This window comes from Lagenorhynchus albirostris, chromosome 10, assembly GCF_949774975.1.
Source record: "Lagenorhynchus albirostris chromosome 10, mLagAlb1.1, whole genome shotgun sequence".
NCBI classification, from domain to species: Eukaryota; Metazoa; Chordata; class Mammalia; order Artiodactyla; family Delphinidae; genus Lagenorhynchus; species Lagenorhynchus albirostris.
In genome coordinates, this window is record NC_083104.1 from 39,375,207 (window position 1) to 39,395,660 (window position 20,454).

The 20,454-nt window shown below is 40.2% G+C and overlaps 1 protein-coding gene across 1 annotated transcript in view; it reads left to right on the forward strand.

Annotated features, from left to right (window-relative positions):
• The window catches only part of PRKAR2A (protein kinase cAMP-dependent type II regulatory subunit alpha), an 80,356-nt gene that overhangs the window by 53,624 nt on the left and 6,278 nt on the right, over positions 1-20,454 (forward strand). The window contains exons 5-9 of the mRNA XM_060161956.1: positions 1,192-1,298; positions 5,231-5,384; positions 14,695-14,796; positions 14,970-15,044; positions 19,186-19,251. Of these exons, the coding sequence (XP_060017939.1) occupies positions 1,192-1,298; positions 5,231-5,384; positions 14,695-14,796; positions 14,970-15,044; positions 19,186-19,251 (504 nt within the window). The remainder of the gene's footprint in view (positions 1-1,191; positions 1,299-5,230; positions 5,385-14,694; positions 14,797-14,969; positions 15,045-19,185; positions 19,252-20,454) is intronic.

A 20,454-nucleotide genomic window follows, 5' to 3' on the forward strand; every position in this document is an offset into this window, starting at 1 on the left:
AGCCAGGTATAGATGTGTATGTTTGGTCTGTATTGTATGTGAAAACTTTAATTTGTTACTTGTATTTAAACATGAGATTTCTGGCAACACTGAGCTCACATTCCACATTAACGTGGATGACACATGAGTAGCAAGCCTTCCTTTTTAGTATTTGTCAGCTTTTACAGTATTCAGCACACCTGGAACTATGGAACTAAAGAGGTGCTTTTTGGTGATAATGTTATTTTAGATAGAACAGTCACACTGACAGAACACTAAATCACATGGAATTATGCAGCAATAAAATTATTTCCTTGTCAGATCTTCAATCCACATTCCTCCAAAGACAAAGTCTTTCTCTGAGTTGAAACTGGTATTTAGTGCTCCGTAACAGTCACTGATTTCCCTGACAGAGGGATGCTGGCCCTAGACTGAGATCACTGTTTTGTTAGAATTTAATAGCATTGTTTTGTTTTCATTATACTTACTGGTACAGTTAGTTACCTTCTGGTTATGGCAGGTAATATTGGTAAGTAACTAATTGTATGTGTTGTGTATAAATGATTGTAGCAGTATTACATGTCTGGTAATAGATCTCGTTTATTGAGTACCTGTTATGTGACATACACTTTCCTTAGATTTTTCTCCTTTAGTCATAAAAGTTGATGAGCTAGAAACTATTTATTAAACCCTTTTTTGCATATGAAGAAACTGAGTCTCAGAGAGGTAAAGTGATGTGCTTGGCTAGTCAGAGCAGTAGTTGTGCTGTTCCATGAGATAACCTGTGAGGCCATCTCAGCCTTTTAGCCTTGATAATCCTGTTAATATCAACACCTGGAGGAAGGTGGCATCACATGGCTTTACACCTGACATAGTAGAGCCATCAAGGCAAGTGACAGTCTTGTGGGTGCGGCTGGGAGAATAGGCACCATGATTTAGATACCTGTTTTTGCGTAAATTATAGAATGTATTTTCAAAACAATGCTGCCTCAGAAAACTTGGCAACTGTGCTGTATATGTGGAGATGCAAAGCTGAATGGCCACAGGAAAGCATTTGTTTCAGACAGCCCTTAGGTTTCTGCTTGAACGTGGGGAATAGTCTGATGTGGGGACTTCTACCATCTACCATGTAGTCACCAACTAAGATAAGCAGAGTTTTTTTTCCCCCCACAAATGTAGAAGCCATCTTTTCTCGTTGTGTATTCCCTGCAGGAACAGCTTTCTCAAGTCCTCGATGCCATGTTTGAAAGGACAGTCAAAGTTGATGAGCACGTCATTGACCAAGGAGATGATGGGGACAACTTTTATGTCATTGAACGGTAGGAGATGGAGTTTTGCAGTTGCACGGCTGTACTTAATAAGATCCATAATTCAGGGCAAGTGCTTTACCCTATGCTTTGTTCAGCCCAAACAGGACTTAGGGCCACGTAAACAAGCTTCTCAAAGCTTGCCCCTCTCTGTCCACAGCCTGCCTTTCTCTATCTACTGCTGCCCTGAGTCCTCAGTACAACCCATACTTGGGTTGCCACTATCTACAATTAGGTGAAATGTGCAAGCTATGCTTTATAAACATGTTATTTGCAAGTGTTCAAGTGAATTGATTTTGTAAAGAATAACCGTAACACTTTATTATCATCTGGATCATTCAATCCTAGCCTAATTTTACACATGAGTATACTGCCTCAACCTCCATACCTCTGGCCCCTTCTGGCTCTGTTCCAGGTATAAATCATGTTGGGAGACATGAAATATTTGGGTTTGACCTGTTCGCCCTGGTGTGTCCTAACCTCTTGAGCTATTAGTATCACCTGGAGGACTCCTTCTGACCCCTCCTCAGTCCTGAAAGGAACACCCTCACCAGAGTTTAAGATCAATAAGATGTTGCTTCACCCAATATCTTCCATTAATTATTTTTCATTTTTTCTTTTGAAGTAATTTCAGAGTTATAGAAACGTTACACAAATAGTACAAAAAATTCTTATAAACCTGGGTTCCCCAGATTTATGTTTTACCACATTAACTTTATTGTTTGAAAGTAAGTTGCAGGTATAAGCCCTTTTACCTCTGAATACTTCAGTGTATATTTCCTAAAAATAGAATATTCTCTTACATAAGCAGAGATCAATTGTAAAAATTAGATATTAACATTTTATACAGTACTCTCATCTACTCTGCAGACCTTATTCATTTTTTTCCAATTGCTTTCCTGATTTTTAAGATTTTTAAGGGTCTTTTCATTTTGATCAAGTAGCTGTACTAGATTCAGCTGGTCCCCTGTCTCGTCGAGCCTTTTGCTCGTTCAGGAAAGTGTTCAAGAATGTACTACTTGGGCTTCCCTGGTGGCACAGTGGTTAAGAATCCGCCCGCAAATGCAGGGGACACAGGTTCGAGCCCTGGTCCAGGAAGATCCCACATGCCGCGGAGCACCTAAGCCCGACTTAGCACCACAACTACTGAGCCTGCGCTGTAGAGCCCGCGAGCCACAACTACTGAGCCCACGCACCACAACTACTGAAGCCTGCGCGCCTGGAGCCTGCGCTCTGCAACAACAGAAGCCACCGCAATGAGAAGCCTGCACACCTCAACGAAGAGTAGCTCCTGCTCGCCGCAACTAGAGAAAGCCTGCGTGCAGCAAAGAAGACCCAATGCAGCCAAAAATAAATAAGTAATTAATTAATTAAAAAAAAATAAACGTTAAAAAAAAAAGAACGTACTCCTTGGGTAACCTTTTGGCCCTTGATACTTTGACAGATGATTACAGTTAGGGTTAGGAAAGAAATGTTTTATTTAAAGAGTAAAGATGATACAAATAATGTCTTCTTAAAGACTGTTTTATCTATTATGCTCATGCTTCCTTCATAGAATTCTGTAAGTAGTGACAGAATAATTTTTTTAAGTTATATCACCACTTCCAACAGCCACCTTTCCCCCTTGCTCTGCCGTGTGCTCCCTCACCAAGACAGGAATCCCAGTAGGTACCTGCAGTCTGGGAAATAAGCATTTACCTGCACATATCCATAGCTTATAGGTTGAAATGCCTGTCTACAAAGGGAATGATTTGTTATTACACATGTAAATGAGAGGTATTATCTTTTGCATGCACTGAAAGTGGTTGTTAATAAATTATTAAAAAGATGTTGTTCCTGACCTCAAAAAACTCATTTTCTGGTTGGAGAGACTAGAAATAGATAACTATTACATAATTAAATAGATAATTATTACATAATTTGATGATAACAACAGTGAGAAAAATATGTCCCATTATTTGGAAGAGGACCGAAGTGAGAGAGGTTAGGAAAGACTCTGTTTTGTGGCTTCCTGAAATTATTTGTGTTGTTCCCAAAATTAAGTTGCTAGTGTCTCCTGGAAGAGAGACTAAAAACACGTAAGTGAATTTACCCTGAGTTCCATTTATTCCACTCATGTCCTTGTTACTTTTGCCTTGTCCACCAGGTCAAACACAGTGCAGCTTACCTATTCAGTGGTGAGCTCCCTTGAGAGCAGGGTTGGTACTGTGTACCTGATATTTGAGTGATTGGCTTTATTCTTTGCTTCTTGTGTAACATATGATACCTGATGATTTTTATCAGACAAGTGGAGGCTCTTTGTAGGAAACTTAGGGGAAGAAAAAAAAAACAACAACCAGGAAAGAAAGTAATTTAACCCTAATTTCATCCCCAGAGTATATTCTTCCTTTCTTTTTTCTTTTTTTTTTTTTCCTATGCTTTACTGTTAGGTCAGATCCATTACCCCAAATTTGGTTCAGATATTGAGACTGATCATCCCACACACACAGCTAAGAGGGTATGAAAAGATTTATCACTCACATAATGAGGCTTTTAAGGGAGAACAGGCCAGGTTCCCAAGAGGTCCAAAAATGACTTAAGACAGCAGGGAGGGGTGACTGGCTTGGCGTTTCACGGTGGTTAGAGGGTGGGGCTGAGGTCAGAGTACTCTTATATATGAGCAGGCTCTAGTTTTGTTTGAATATCCCATCAGTGCCAAATAAGGGGGCACCCAGGTTTTCTACTCAGCTTTCCCAGATGTGAGACAGGAGAGGAAGAAGAATTGGGAGTGGTAGGGCTTGAAAGCTGTTAACAAACATGTAAAATGTAGTCAACTCTTTATTACATTTATATGTATACTTTTTATGTTAGGTCATATACATTGACTTGATTTTTAAAATCTATTTGAAGTAGTTTGCCATGGGATACAATATTATTCTATGTCATGATTTATATTGACTGCATAATATGAATATAGACATATATTTGACCTATCCCCTATTGTTAGCAGATTAAATTGTGGTTTTTGGTTTTTGTTCTTATAAATATTACCTGGTGAGCATCCCTGCAGTTAAATATTTTCCAATATCTTTGATTATCTCCTTCAGAGTGCCTAGAAATGGAATTGCTATGTCAAAGGGTCTCTTTAAGGGATTTGTTATGTTGTTAATTATCTTTCAGAAACTTTAAAACATTTACACTTGCTTCAGTGGTGTATTGAGAGTGACTATTTCTCCAAATGTTTGTCCATTCTGAATATTTTTCTTTAGTAGTCATTAACAATCAATAGATAGAGAATTGTATCATTTTTTTCTTTATTTTAATCAGTTCTACATCCTAGTTTTCAACAGACTACAAAAGAAAACCCATACAATCATTTCGATACCTGCAGGAAAAGCATTTGACAAAATTCAACACCTTTCCATGATAAAAACTCTCAGCAAACTAGGAATAGAAGGGACTTTTCTCCAACCTGATTAAAAGCATTTATTAAAAAAAAAAAAACCTATAGCTAACCTTATACTTAATGGTGAAAGATTGAATGTTTTCCCTTTAAGATGGAGAACCAGACAAGCAAAGCATGTCTCCTCTCACCACTTCAGTGCAGTATTATACTGTAGGTCCTAACCAACACAATAAAGCAAAGAAAAAAGAAGGAAAAGAAAAAGATGGAGTGAGGAGAGAAGGACTGACGGGAGGGAAGAAGGGCATACAGATTGGAAAGGAAGAAATAAAGCTGCTTTGTCTTTGTTTGCAGATGACATGATCCTCTAGAAAATGCCAAGTTCACTCATTAAAATTAATAAATGAGTTTAGCAAGGTCACAGAATACAAAGTCAAAATGCAAAAATCTATTATATTTCTTTTTACTAGCAAAAATCTGTTGGAATTCCCCAATAACAACAACCTTCTATTCATGTACACCTGCCCATTATAAGTAAAATTGTTTCTTGTTATATTTCCAGGGGAACCTATGATATTTTAGTAACAAAAGATAATCAAACCCGCTGTGTTGGTCAGTATGACAACCATGGCAGTTTTGGAGAACTAGCTCTGATGTACAACACCCCGAGAGCTGCTACCATTGTCGCCACTTCAGAAGGCTCCCTTTGGGGACTGGTGAGTTAGAGAAATGGTTCTCCTTGCATAGCATGGTATTAATGCCCCTTACTTCTGAGTCTCTGTCCTTGGGCTGTTGGTTCACACTATATTTTATAGCCAATTATCTGAACGACATTGTGGAAGGTTTTGTACCAGTGTGTTTTTCCATTTCTCTGAAGTGATTTATCAACAAACCATTTATTCCAAATTACATAGAAAAGACTGGGTCTTGTGACCTTGCAGTGTGTCAGCTCTTACTACATTTTCCATTTATGTTTTTATCAGACAAGTAGAGAGAGGGGGGATAACTCTGTACAAGAGACAGCCTAGAAAAATAAGTGTCATTGAAAGCTCTGCCAACCATGTTTTCCATCTCTATCTATCCTAGGACTAACTTTCCTCTGTGTTTGGCCATCTATTTATTCATTGGTCCATGCCAATATTCAATAGATTTAGATGACTAGAAAGGCTGATAGCCATATTCTGGGAAATAGAACTTTCCTAGAATGTCTTAGGCACAGAACTGCTATGATCCTATCCTCTATTATACATGACCCACCTTGCTTCCTTCATTATCAAGCCTTCAAAATATATAATTCTCTTCCTTCTTAAACAAAACAATCATCCTCTTGTACAGATTCCAAATTTCACTTTTAAAATGTTCACGTCTATGATAATTTGTTTCCAAGCAGAATTAAATATATACCTTGGAATTATCAATATATTTCCTCAAATAAAATCACATTTTAAAGACATACTAGAGCACTTTATTGTGCTATACTAATGTAGAATTAAGAATGCCCCTGAGGCAGGACAGGAATAAAGACGAAGACGTAGAGAATGGACTTGAGGACACCGGGAGGGGGAAGGGTAAGCTGGGACCAAGTGAGAGAATGGCATGGACTTATATATACTACCAAATGTAAAATAGATAGCTAGTGGGAAGCAGCTGCATAGCACAGGGAGATCAGCTCAGTGCTTTGTGACCACCTAGAGGGGTGGAATATGGAGGGTGGGAGGGAGACGCAAGAGGGAGGAGATATGGGGATATATGTATATGTACAGCTGACTCACTTTGTTATAAAGCAGAAACTAACACACCATTTTTTTTTTTTTTTGCGGTACGCGGGCCTCTCACTGTTGTGGCCTTTCCTGTTGCAGAGCACAGGCTTCGGACACACAGGCTCAGCGGCCATGGCGGACCAGGGCACGAACCCGTGTCCCCTGCATCGGCAGGCGGACTCTCAACCACTGCGCCACCAGGGAAGCCCCTAACACACCATTTTAAAGCAATTATACTCCAATAAAGATGTTAAAAAAAAAAAAGAATGCCTGTGAGAGAGACTTCCCTGGCGGCCCAGTGGTTAAGACTCCTCACTTCTAGAACAGGAGACTTAGGTTCAGTCCCTGATCGGGGAACTAGGATCCCACATGTGGTGCAGCCCACCAAAAAAAAAAAAAAAAGATTGCCCCTGAGAGATGAGAGATACATTGGTTTAAGAATACATCACACACTTGGGAAGCCAGTGCTTAAAATACTCAAGGGAGATCAATAAATAATGGGGGAAAATAAACTCAGTTTTAAAATACATTAATGCCAACTTCTGGTCCAGGCCAAGATGGAATAGCCCCATTCCTCACTAATCTTCCCTCTTAAAACTAGAAAACTCTGGATATCTTACTACAAAGAAACATAGGAGACCCTGAAAGATGGAAAGGAGAAGGTGAACTGGCTAGGAACTAGGGATTTTAGGAATTAAGGAAGGACATAACAGTGAGTTCGCCAGGTTTTCTTAGTAATTCCCATATATCCAGATAGGGTGCTGGAAAAACCTACAACCCAGATCCACCAACAGGTACACATAAAAACAGCCCCAAGAAAAGTCTGCTCCCTTTAGCCAGAGGACAAGGAAAAGGACAGCTTGGCAGAATAGAAAACCTTTTATGATAATGCCACCCTATTCCTGCCAAATACCAAAGGAAAAACTGCTTCTACCTCCCCACACTGTCACTGGGGCCAGCAGGAAACTGGACTTAACAACCTCATCCAGCAGCAAAGAGGCAAAATGAGGTGATGTGTGGTGTTACTAGTTGGCACTCCACTTCCCCTGCCAGAGTAGTGTCAGTAGAGTCCAGAGGGGAGCTGAACATGCACTCCCACACGTACAGCCACCCTATATATATAGACAGGGTGACTGCCTGCAAAAAAAGAAGATAAAATTGGATACAGTTTTACAACATAATACCCAAAATGTCCAGGATACAATAGAAAATCACTTGTTAGACCAAGAACAAAGAAATTCTCAATCTGAATTAGAAAAGGCAATCGAAAGATGTCAATACCGGGCTTCCCTGGTGGCGCAGTGGTTGAGAGTCTGCCTGCCGATGCAGGGGACACGGGTTCGTGCCCTGGTCCGGGATGATCCCACATGCCGTGGAGCGGCTGGGCCTGTGAGCCATGGCCACTGAGACTGCGCATCCAGAGCCTGTGCTCCGCAACGGGAGAGGCCACAACAGTGAGAGGCCTGCATACCGCAAAAAAAAAAAAAAAAAAAAAAAGATGTCAATACCAAGATGATACAGATATTGGAATTAGCTGACAATGATTTTAAAGCAGCCATCATAAAAATCCTTCAACAAGCAATTATGAACACACTAGAAACAAAGGGGAAAAAATAGGAGGTCTCAGTGGAGAAATAGAAGACAGAAAGAAGATCCAAATGGAAATTTTAGAACTGGAAAATACAATAACCAAAATAAAAACTCACTGGATGGGCTCAATAGCAGAATGAATATAAGGGAGGAAAGAATCAGTGAACTTGAAAATAGAACAATAGAAATTACCCAGTCTGAACAACAGAAAGAAAATAGACTGAAATGAACAGAGCCTGTGGACTAAAAAGAAAAGGTACAGTATTTGTGTCATCAGAGTCCCAGAAGGAGAGGAGAAAGAATATAGAGCTAAAAAATTATTCAAGGAAATAATAGTTGGAGAATTCCCAAATTTGGTGAAAGATAATAAGCCTACAGATTCAAGAAGCTGAGTGAACTTCAAATTAGATAAACCCAAAGAAATCTATGCCAAAACACATCAGAATCAAACTTTAGAAAACTAAAGACAGGAATAAATTTGAAAGCAACTAGAGAGAAACAATGCTTTACGTACAGAGGAAAAACAATTTGAATGACACCAGATTTCCTATCCATGAAGGCCAGAAGGAAGTAGCACAGCATTTTTCAATTGCTGAAAGAAAAGAACTGTCAACTCAGAATTCTATACCTAGTGAGAATATCCTTCAGGAATGAAGATATTCTCAGATAAAACAAAACTGAGACTTTGTCACCTGCAGAAGTGATAAAAGAAAGAAATTTGGGGCTTCCCTGGTGGCACAGTGGTTGAGAGTCCGCCTGCCGATGCAGGGGACGCGGGTTCGTGCCCCAGTCCGGGAAGATCCCACATGCCGTGGAGCAACTGGGCCCGTGAGCCATGGCCACTGAGCCTGTGCATCCGGAGCCTGTGCTCCGCAACGGGAGAGGCCACAACAGTGAGAGGCCCGCGTACCACAAAAAAAAAAAAAAAAAAAAAGAAATTTGAAACATCAAGAATGGAGAAAGAATAACAGTAAACATATGGATAGACATAAAAGTCTATCCTCCTCTTGAGTTTTCTAAAATAGGTTAGATGCTTGAAGCAAAATTATAACATTGTCTTACGTGGTTCTTAATGTATATAGAGGAAATATTTAAGACAATTACATTCTAAAGGGGAAGGAAAGGGGCCTAAATGGAAGTTAAACTTCTACACTTTACTCAAACTACTAAAATGTTGATACCAGTAGACCATGATAAGTTACATATATAAATATAATACATAGAGCAACCACTAAAGTAATCTGTACAAAGAGATACACTCAAAAGCTCTATAAATCCATTCAGGTAACCTGCAGGAAGGCAAGAAAAGTGAAACAGAAGAACAGGAAACAGGGAAGAACAGAAAACATTGAATTAAATGGTAGACGTAAGCCCTAGTATATGAATAATTACTATAAATATAGATGATCTAAATATACCAACTGAACTTATTTACAAAGCAGAAGTAAAGTCATGAATGTAGAAAACAAACTTATGGTTACCAGGGGATAAGCAGGGGGGAGGGATAAATTGGGAGATTGAGACTGATATATACACATTATGGGGAAAGAATCTCAAGAGTGTTTATATGTATAACTGATTCACTTTGCTATACACCTGAAACTAACACAACATTGTAAATCAACTATACTCCAATAAAAAAAATTTTTAAAGCTATTATGCCAAGTTAATTCAATCTAACTAATTAGAGGGCAGGAAGTTCTTTCAATTATTGTATGTGCTGTCTGAGAAACACACTTGAATATAGCTACAGATTTCATTAATTACAGTTCATTATTTTCCAGATTAGTTACTAAACTCGCATCAGAAGGTCAAAGACAGCAATTTTGTCAGCTGCCACTTCTCTCAGTGCTGTATCTTTTGCATTTCTGGAACTCAGACAGAAATTGATTACAAACAAAAACAAATCTCCATAAAAATGAGAAACATAAGTCTTTATGAATATGTTCAAGCCAAATGATTTTGTAAAGTATAAGAATCTTTGTTTTTAGAGACTTCCTTATAATCTTTATTTTCGGACTTCCCTGGTGGTGCAGTGGTTAAGAATCTGCCTGCCAATGCAGGGGACCTAGGTTCAATCCCTGGTCCGGGAAGATCCCACATGCCACAGAGCAACTAAGCCCGTGCGCCACAACTACTGAGCCTGTGCTCTAGAGCCTGCGAGCCACAACTACTGAAGCCCGCATGCCCTAGAGCCTGCGTACTGCAGCTACTGAGCCCATGTGCCACAACTACTGAAGCCTGTGTGCTGTAGGGCCCATGTGCTGCAACTACTGAAGCCCGCACACCTAGAGCCCGTGCTACACAACAAGAGAAGCCACTGCAATGAGAAGCCCGTGCACCGCAACGAAGAGTAGTCCCCACTCACTGCAACTAGAGAAGGCCCACGCACAGCAACTAAGACCCGATGCAGCCAAAAATAAATAATAATTTTTTAAAAAAGAAAGTAAAAGTATAGTAATATATATACTATGCAAACATTAACCAGAAGAAAGCAGAACTTACATTAATATCAGATAAGTAGACTTCACAGCAAAGAAAATTACCAGAGACAAAGAGGAACATTACATAATAATGAAAGAGTTAATCTACCAAGAAGACACAGAAACCCTAAATATGTATATACCAAACAACAGAGCTTCAAAATATGTAAAGCAAAAACTGATAGAACTGAAAGAAGAAACAGACAAATCCACAGTTATATTTGCAGACTTCAACACCCCTTTCTCAACAGTTGATAGGACAACTAGACAAAAAATTGGGAAGGATACAGTACTTAACATCACCATCGACCAAAAGGATCAAATTGAAATTTATAGGACACTTCACACAACAACAGAGAATACACATTCTTTTCAAGCCCACAAATGTTCACCGAGATAGACTACATGCATCCTGGGATATAAAATAAAACTTAACAAGTTTAAAAGAATTGAAATCAGACGGTGTGTTCTCTAACCATAATGGAATGAAACCAGAAATCAGTAACAGAAAGATAACAGGAAAATCTCCAAACACTTGGAAATCAACCCATTCCTAAATCTAAAAGTCAAAGAGAAAGTCTCAATAGAAATTTATTAAAAATGAACTGTAAAACTGCTTGCCTTGGACTTCCCTGGTGGTGCAGTGGTTAAGAATCCGCCTGCCAATGCAGGGGACACGGGTTCAAGCCCTAGTCTGGGAAAATCCCACATGCCGTGGGGCAACTAAGCCCGTGAATCACAACTACTGAGCCTGTGCTCTAGAGCCCGCAAACCACAACTACTGAGCCCACATGCCACAACTGCTGAGCCCACGTGCCACAACTGCTAAGCCCACGTGCCACAACTACTGAAGCCCATGCACCTAGAGCCTGTGCTCCACAAGAGAAGCCACTGCAATGAGAAGCCCGTGCACCGTAACGAAGAGTAGCCCCTGCTCGCCACAACTAGAGAAAGCCTGCACACAGCAACGAAGACCCAATGCAGCAAAAAATAATAATAATTAATTAATTTAAAAAAACAACTGCTTGCCTTGTGGTTTGGATATGAGAATTAAGTAGAAGCACATCCGAGAAGCAGTTTCCTCGGTGCCTGGCACAAGGTAGGGTACTACAGAGTGGTGGCACCTGCTTCCCTTGGTTGTGGTGCTGCTCACCACCCTTCCATTTCTGAAACTCCCTCTCCTGAGATCCCTGCCCTGCCTTCCTAGTTCCTAGCCTTATCCTTTGCAGTCTTTTCTTCCTCTCCCTGCTATCTTAAGTGAGATTCATCTCGCTGCTGCCTTACGTGACCTATTTAGATGCCCTTTTCTCCTGCGTTATTCACCTGCTTTATAGCCCAAACCCTTCCAAAGCTTCAGTACCACCTTCAGGAAAGTGACTCCCAGAGGGTCCTCTATAGCCTGACTTCTTACTTGTGCCTTCCAAGGCCTTTGGAAATGCCTTCTGAGGCTAAATCAGGGAGGACCTGGTGTTGCCACTGAGTTTCTCAAATTGGATTCTATATTCCTTCTCTTACTGGGGGCAGCTGCCACCATGACCACTACACTTAGTCTCTGCTCCCACTCTGTCTTGCTTGCATGAAAGTGAGTAGAAACTCTTTTTTCTTTTAATATTTATTTATTTATTTAGCTGTACCAGGTCTTAGTTGCAGCACATGGGATCTACATTGTGGCATGTGGGATCTAGTTCCTTGACCAGGGATTGAACCCAGACCCCCTGCGGAGCACGGAGTCTTTTTTTTTTTTTTAAATAATTTTATTTATTTATTTTTGGCTACATTGGGTCTTCATTGCTGCACCCAGGCTTTCTCTAGTTGTGGCAAGCAGGTGCCACTCTGTTGTGGTGCGTGAGCTTCTCATTGCAGTGGCTTCTCTTGTTGTGGAGCACAGGCTCTAGGTGCGTGGGCTTCAGTAGTTGTGGCATGCGGGCTCAGTAGTTGTGGCTTGCGGGCTCCAGAGCACAGGCTCAGTAGTTGTGGCGCACGGGCTTAGTTGCTCCGCAGCATGTGGGATTTTCCCAGACCAGGGCTCGAACCTGTGTCCCCTGCCTTGGCAGGCAGATTCTTTTTTTTTTTTTTTTTTTTGCAGTACGCGGGTCTCTCACTGCCATGGCCTCTCCTGTTGTGGAGCACAGGCTCCAGACGCGCAGGCTCAGGGGTCATGGCTCACTGGCCCAGCTGCTCCGCGGCATGTGGGATCTTCCCAGACCGGGGCACGAACCCGTGTCCCCTGCATCGGCAGGCAGACTCTCAAGCACCGCGCCACCAGGGAAGCCCGGCAGGCGGATTCTTAACCACTGTGCCACCAGGGAAGTCCCAGTAGAAACTTTCTGCAGTCAAAGGAAAGGGTAGTATTCTTCTTCTCTTTTGAATTTCAGGGCTCCTTGCTTGACTCTGAACACTTGGGTGCCTGAGGGAGCTACCATTTCACAGTAGGAGTTTCCTCTTCACAGCTCCATTGGAAGCTCCCTGAAAGCTGGGTTGGTGTCTGGTGCTTTTTTATATCCTCCGCAGTCATAGGAACTGGACTTGCACAGCCTGAGAGCTCTGGGAAGTGCAAAAGCATGCGTAGAAAGGGTTGGAACACAAATAGAGATATCAGTTGTTTTCTCTTTAGCTAGAAATACAGTTTATTGCTGCAATTTTAGTAATCTTTGTAACGTTATAGATGGATTTAGAAATACTGTTTTTTGACAATGTCTGCTCAAACATAAGGAAAGGAATTTTATAACTCCCATTGTCTCAGTCTTGATTGTTCTCTTTCCACAGCACTCTTGGCCTAGATTGGTGCAGGAAACATGTAGAAACTGAAGTCTAAAGATAATGGAGTAATATTCCAAAGTATAACAGTAACATTTTAAATGATACATCTCTAACCTTGGACTTCAAAAAAGTAGTGGCAAGTGATGCAGCTGATTAGAGCAATCAGAGATTGAATGGCTCTTTTCAAGCAGACAGATGGAAAAGAAAATGGGGGCAGAATCTGGCTTAGTACCAGAGAGCAGACATTATTTGTACTTCAGTTTAGGAAGGGAGGGTAGGAGTCTGCCACCTTTTATACTACGAGTATAGGGTGCAGTAGGTGACTTCTCCTGTCAGGCAGATGAAGCATGGCATGGGATAGGACCAGGGAGTTCTGTGGCTGATGGAATATGAGCCAGTGAAACCTATTTAGACATCTCAACTCAGTTGTCTTCTATGTGTTTTCTCCACCCAACTCCCACCCCATCATCAAGAATACTAAAATAGCAAACCTACAGCTAAACATGCCCTTAGCCCCTTGCTGTTTTTCATTCTTTCAGCCTTTAGGATGTCATTACTGTACTTTAAAAAAAAAAGAAAAAAAAATCTTTCTATTCTTGAGAGCCCAAGGTAGAAGAAAGTTAAAATTAACTTAGGTACACAAAACTGCCTACTCACGTAGGAGCCTAAGCAATTAACATTCTCCTGGCTGCATGTCCCTCCCCACACACGCATACACATATCTGAGAAGTACCTGACCATAGCTCTGGTTAACTGTCTCTTGAGTATGAATCCGTGACTTGCTGGGGTCAAGATATCTTTCACATGCCTGCCTTCCATTTTGAGTTTCCTACTTTATCTCTCCATTAATTTAAAACCTACCTCTCTTTCAGGTCCCAGACAAATTTATATTTTTACAACAAAATTATCCTTGATCACTCCAGGCTATTGTGATCTCTCTCCGCAGAATTCTTGTGGCACTTACTTTGTCTCTGTAGTTCATCTAGCACATTTCATATGCTGTCTTGGACTGTAGTTTTTTATTCCTATAAATTTTGTATTGTCTCCCCATTGAGATTATAAAGTCCTTGAGGGCAAGAACCATCTGATTGTTTTATCTCCCTTTTTTGAAGGTGCATCTTTTCACATTAAACAGTGACTGTGAGCTCACAAATGTTTGATTGGGACGTTTTAAATTTTGTATTCTATTTATGACTGACCCATAGGTGGCACCCATTGAGTACTTGATAGCAGGTGACAACATGTGAGACATCTGTCTGGCTCAGGCTACAGATCTTTTTCTCATAGCAATGACTCAGATTGAAATATCATTAAACACTCAGTTGACCCAGTACCTTCCAGAGACCTCTAATGTTTGCTGTGGCATAGTTAATTAAACCATAGATGCTCCCTTATACAGGCATTTACCAGAATTTTCATATCCTTTCTTATAGGACCGTGTGACGTTTAGAAGAATCATAGTGAAAAATAATGCAAAAAAGAGGAAGATGTTTGAATCATTTATTGAATCTGTGCTGCTTCTTAAATCACTAGAGGTAAAGCCTATTTTAATAAGAGTCTGTTTATGGGGATTTAAGCAAAGCTGTTAAAACGATTCTCGTTAGATTTCTTAAATCATACTATTCTAGCGCATTTCAATGTTGTATAGATACTATTTGTGACTTTCAATTAAGACGTTTCCTTATAATTTGTATGTTCATTGTTTCAGGTGTCAGAACGAATGAAGATTGTGGATGTAATAGGAGAAAAGGTCTATAAGGATGGAGAGCGCATAATCACTCAGGTGAGTGGGGGCCTTGTGCAGCACCTTTCCCGGAAACCACCTCCTGAAGGACTAGTGAATCGTTTGTCCTGTCACTTTGGGGAGCTCATGTTGCACGATACGCAGGCACACTTCCTGCAGAGTGTTCTAAAGCCCATTGATGTTCAGCTCACTGACTTATGCACATCTCTTGCCTCCATTCACCTTTCCTTGGCTTCTGGTGTTTGTTCTTTTGGATGTCATTTTCTTTTAACCTGAGTAAGCTTCCTGCATCACTGTTAAAACCTGGAGAAGGTCGAAAGGTTGTGTACCTTCTCTCTATGTTTGGCGCAAAGTCCCTTTTAGCTAATCTAACACAAACCAGTCTTCAGTGACTGACCAGATTTGTAAGGTATCTTTAGTGTTTCCTTTGTACCTTTTTGTCATGTTATTTTTGGGTACTGTAAGGATCATCACACAGTGGACTGGAACATTATGATGAGTGCTCTGTAATAATTTTCCTAGTCTACTATGTTTCCATTTTTAATTATATATAAAAAGTATTATAGACTTTTCTGAGTCTAAAACTTCTCTGCCAGTGGTTCTGGCAAGAGCACTGGGAAGGGGAATTCCCTGGCAGTCCAGTGGTTAGGACTCGTGCTTCCACTGCAGGGAGCATGGGTTCGATCCCTGGTCGGGGAACTAAGATCCCACAAGCTGCACGGCGCAGCCAAAAAAAAATTTTTTAATTAAAAAAAAAAGAGCCACTGAGAAGATGTCTGGTTGGTCTGGGTTGGGGAATGTGTCCATACCTGAACCCAGAGCTGGGGCTAGAAGGAAGACTCAGATTGGTCAAGCCTAAATCCCCAGACCACCCCTGAGCCCTGGAGGTGGAGTTGGCCCAACCAGTACCACAGAGATTAATCAGGCTTATCATAAAAGGAGAGAGAGATGCTCCAGAGAAAAAGGACTAACAAAAAAATGATGTCTACTCTAAGTGGCATCTCTAAATGCCTTTGTTTTCTAGATAGCCCCACTGTTAATAATTCTTTTAATTTGAAATTGGTTTGATTCAGTAAATATTTACTAAGATAGACAAGTAGGACCAGATATAAGTGCTATAATGAGAGGAAAAAGAATGGCACTGCGGACTTCCCTGGTGGCGCAGTGGTTGAGAATCCACCTGCCAATTCAGGGGACACCAGTTCGAGCCCTGGTCTGGGAATATCCCACATGCCGTGGAGCAGCTAAGCCCATGTGCCACGACTACTGAACCTGTGCTCTAGAGCCCATGAGCCACAACTACTGAGCCCACAAGCCACTACTACTGAAGCCTGTGTGCCTAGAGCCCATGCACCGCAACAAAGAGCAGCCCCAGCTCGCTGCAACTAGAGAAAGCCCGTGTGCGGCAACGAAGACCTAACACAACCATAAGTAAATAAATAAATAATTAAAAAAAAAAGAGTGGCAGTGAGAATATAGAACAGGATGTATTCTATACGGTTTCATGAAGGAAATGCCCTTTGAGCTAAGCTTAAAGAACAAGTGCAGTTCCAGCAGTTGAGGTCAGGGAAGGATCTTTCAGGGCAAGAGAACAATGTGAGCAAAGGCCTGTGGGTGTAAGCTTTGTTCCAGGGCAGGTATCCTAGTATGATAAGAATGTAGAGCTGAGTTGCAGAAATGGGACATGCTGACTGGCCACATTTGCTTCTGAAGCTGTGGTGCTTTAATTTACTCCCAAAGGACCTCTACTTAATCCTGAAAAGCCCCAGACCTTCAGGAGGTATGTCAAGAGGTATGAAAAACCACAGGGTTTTCTGGGATGTTTGTGTTCTTGAAGATAGGAGTGCTAGGTGGTGATGCAGAATGGACACAAATTAAGATGATAACCACCTTATTATAGACCCCTTTCGGCAGTGTCTCTAGACCAAGGCTTCTCTAAGTGAGGTCCCAGGACTAGCAGCATTAGCATCATATAGGAATGTTAGAAATTCAAGTGCCTGGGCCCCACCCCAGACCTACTGCAGAAACTATGCTTTATGTTGTTTTGTTTGTTTGGTCAACTTTGTTACCCTATATTTTATATACAGTACAATTACCAAGTTTAAGTATACAATTTGAGAGTTTTATAACCATCCCTATAATCATAGTGTACAGCATTTCTGTCATCCCAAAAAGCTCCCTTGTTTGTATTTTAAGTAAATCCCCTCACCCGCTCCCTTGCTCCTGGAAACCACTGACCTGCTTTCTATCGCTCTAAAAATTCCTTTTCTAGAATTTCATATAAATGAAACCATATAATGTGTAGGTTTTTTGTGTCTGACTTGTTTCTCTTAGCATAATGTTTTTGAGATTTATCCATGTTGTTGTATGTATCAGAGGATCATTCCTTTTTATTGCTGTATTGTATTTCTGTATTGCTGTATTGTATTTCATTATACAGATGTACCATAATTCATCTTTCCACTCACCAGTTGAGAGACACTTGGGGTCTTTCCAGTTTTGGGCAATTATGAATAAAGCTGCAATAAGCATTTGCATACAAGTCTTTGTATAGACATATGTTTTTATGGAATTGCTGAGTCATATGGTAAACATAGGTTTAACAAATTGCCAAAATGTTTTTTAAAATGTCTGTACCATTCTGCATACCCCCAGCAATGTTCAAGAGTTCCAGTTGCTCTGTATCCTCATCAGCACTTAGTATCGAGTCTTTAATGTTAGCCATCCTAGTATGAAGTGGTATCTCATTTTGGTTTTATTTTGCATTTACCTAATGTCTAATGATGGTGAGCATCTTTTCCTGTGATTCCTTGCCATCCATATGTTTTCTTCGGTGAAGTACATCTTTTGCCCTATTTAAAATTAGGTCATTTGGCTTCTTAATATATTGAGTTGTAAGAATTCTTTATGTACTCTGAGAACAAATCCTTTATCAGGCAAATGATTTGCAAATATTTCTCCCAAAATGTGGCTGTGGCCATGGCTTGTCTCTTCATTTTATTAATAATACCTTTTAAAAAGCAAAAGTTTTTAATTTTGACGAGTCCAGTTTGTCATTTTTTTCTCTTGTAATTCACTCTTTTTGTGCCCTATTAAAAAAAAAATGTTTGCACAGTTAGTAAGATTTTCTCCTGTTTTACTTCTAGGCAAGCACTGTTCAATAGAAATATTATGTGAGTCACATACAATTTAAAATATTTTAGTAGCCAAATTAAAAATGAAACAGGTGAACTTAATTTTAATAATATATATTTAGCCTAATATATCTAAAATATTACATTTCAACATCTAAGTGATATAAAAATTTAATAATGAGATATTTTACATTTGGGGGATATTCAGTCTTTAAAATTCAATATGTATTTTACACTTACAGCACCTATAAATCTATACAAGCCATAGTTCAAGTGCCCAGTAGGCCCATGTGACTAGTGGCTACTGTATTGAGCCATGCAGTTCTAGTTTCATAGTTCTAGATCTTACATTTAGATCTATGATCCATTTTGAATTAATTACATGGTATAAGGTTAGGGTTTTTCATATGGATGTCCAGTTGTTTCAGCACCATTTGTTGAGGAGATTTTCCTATCCCATTGCCTGACACTTGCATTGAAAACCAATTGGCCATATATGTTTGGGTCTATTTCTGGTCTCTTTTTGTTCCATTGATCAATGTCTGTCTCTCTGTTAATAATACTGCACTGTCTTGATTACAGTAGCCTTACATAGTAAATCTTAAAATCAGATAGTTTAAGCCCTCCAAATTTTTTGTTCTTTTTCTTTTTTTTTTTAATAAATTTATTTTAGTTATTTATTTTTGGCTGCATTGAGTCTTCGTTGCTGCGCACCAGCTTTCTCTAGTTGCGGTGAGCGGGGGAGCTACTCTTCGTTGTGGTGCGCGGACTGATGCTCTGTGCAGTTACCAGCCGGGGCATATTCATGGAGACAGATGTGAATACTCCATGTTAGGAAGTGAGAGATGTTTGTCAGTCATAGTTAGACTAACATCCCTGGCAATCAGGATCCTCTCGTTTAGTTCTGAATTTGTTAGCCATTTACTGGTTTGTAGGTTTGGAAAATAAATACCAATTCAAGCTCAGGCAATGTGAAAATGATCTATTTCTGTGTCCCTCTTTAATACATATATATGGCTCTGACCTGACCTCCTCTCCCTTTTTAGGGTGAAAAGGCTGATAGTTTTTACATTATAGAGTCCGGCGAAGTGAGCATCTTGATTAAAAGCAAGGTGAGTTTATGTGTGATGGTGTGAGTTATGTCAGGGGAGATCCAGATGCCAGGTATATGCACAGAAAGTAACTGTTTGCTTTAGAAATGTGGAGTGTGTTTAGTGTTTCAAAACCACCATTATGTGAGATATGTGACTGACAATGACCAATGTTTAAGCCCATTCATTGATAAAGATTTAGTATATTTTTTCTTGTTCCTATTGCCTTTACCTCTGTTACATAATTAATGATATGAGAAATATTGGCCTACAAATCAATAAGAAAAAGGATAAGCACCCTAACAGAAAATGGGGCAATTACATAATAAAAAATACATGTGAGTGTTGAATATGAAAAAGCTTCCTTTTTAGAGTACTAGGAAGGGAGGTCTCTAGGACAGTTATTATTATGGCCATTTGATGGATAGGGAGACCTAGAAAACACAGTGACCTATAGATGGGAAGAGTGATTCTTACCATAAATCCATCATCATCAGATTTCCTGTTTCAATTTTTTTAAGAATAAAGAACTTGTTAAAATACTGAGTTACATATAATACTAAATCAGCCTAGTGTAAAACCTTTTATGGAGTATTTTTTGTAAAAGTTAAGCATGGAGAAAGACAGAAAAATATGATTACTGCCTACAAGATGGCTTGCTTCCTAATTAAAAATATATTTTTTTACTTATAGTTTTTAGACTACTGGTATATGTTTGTACATTTCTCATATTCATTGACACCTACTGATCACAGCATAGTGTTGGGTTTGTAGGTCTAGCAGCACTGTGGCACTGGGTTGGGAAAGGGGGAGTTTGTCAGAAATTCAGTCTTGGGCTCTGCCCCAGACCTACTGAATCAGAATCTGCATTGTATCAAAACCCACAGGGGGCTGGTGTTCACAGTACAGTGTGATAAGTGCTACTCTAGAGAAGGGACTAGGTAGACATGAACACGTCTGCAGTCCCAGAGAATATGACAGAAATTGGAAAGAGAGCATTGGCTTGGAAGGGGCAGATCAACTTCAGAGCAGAAGTGTGAAAGGAGGAAATGTCAAACCATGTAAGCCAGTGTGGTACTTTTGTTTATTTTTCTAAATTAACCTTCAGGGACTTCCCTGGTGGCGCAGTGGTTAAGAATCCGCTTGCCAGTGCAGGGGACATGGGTTCAATCCCTGGTCCGGGAAGATCCCACATGCCACGGAGCAGCTAAGCCCGTGTGCCAC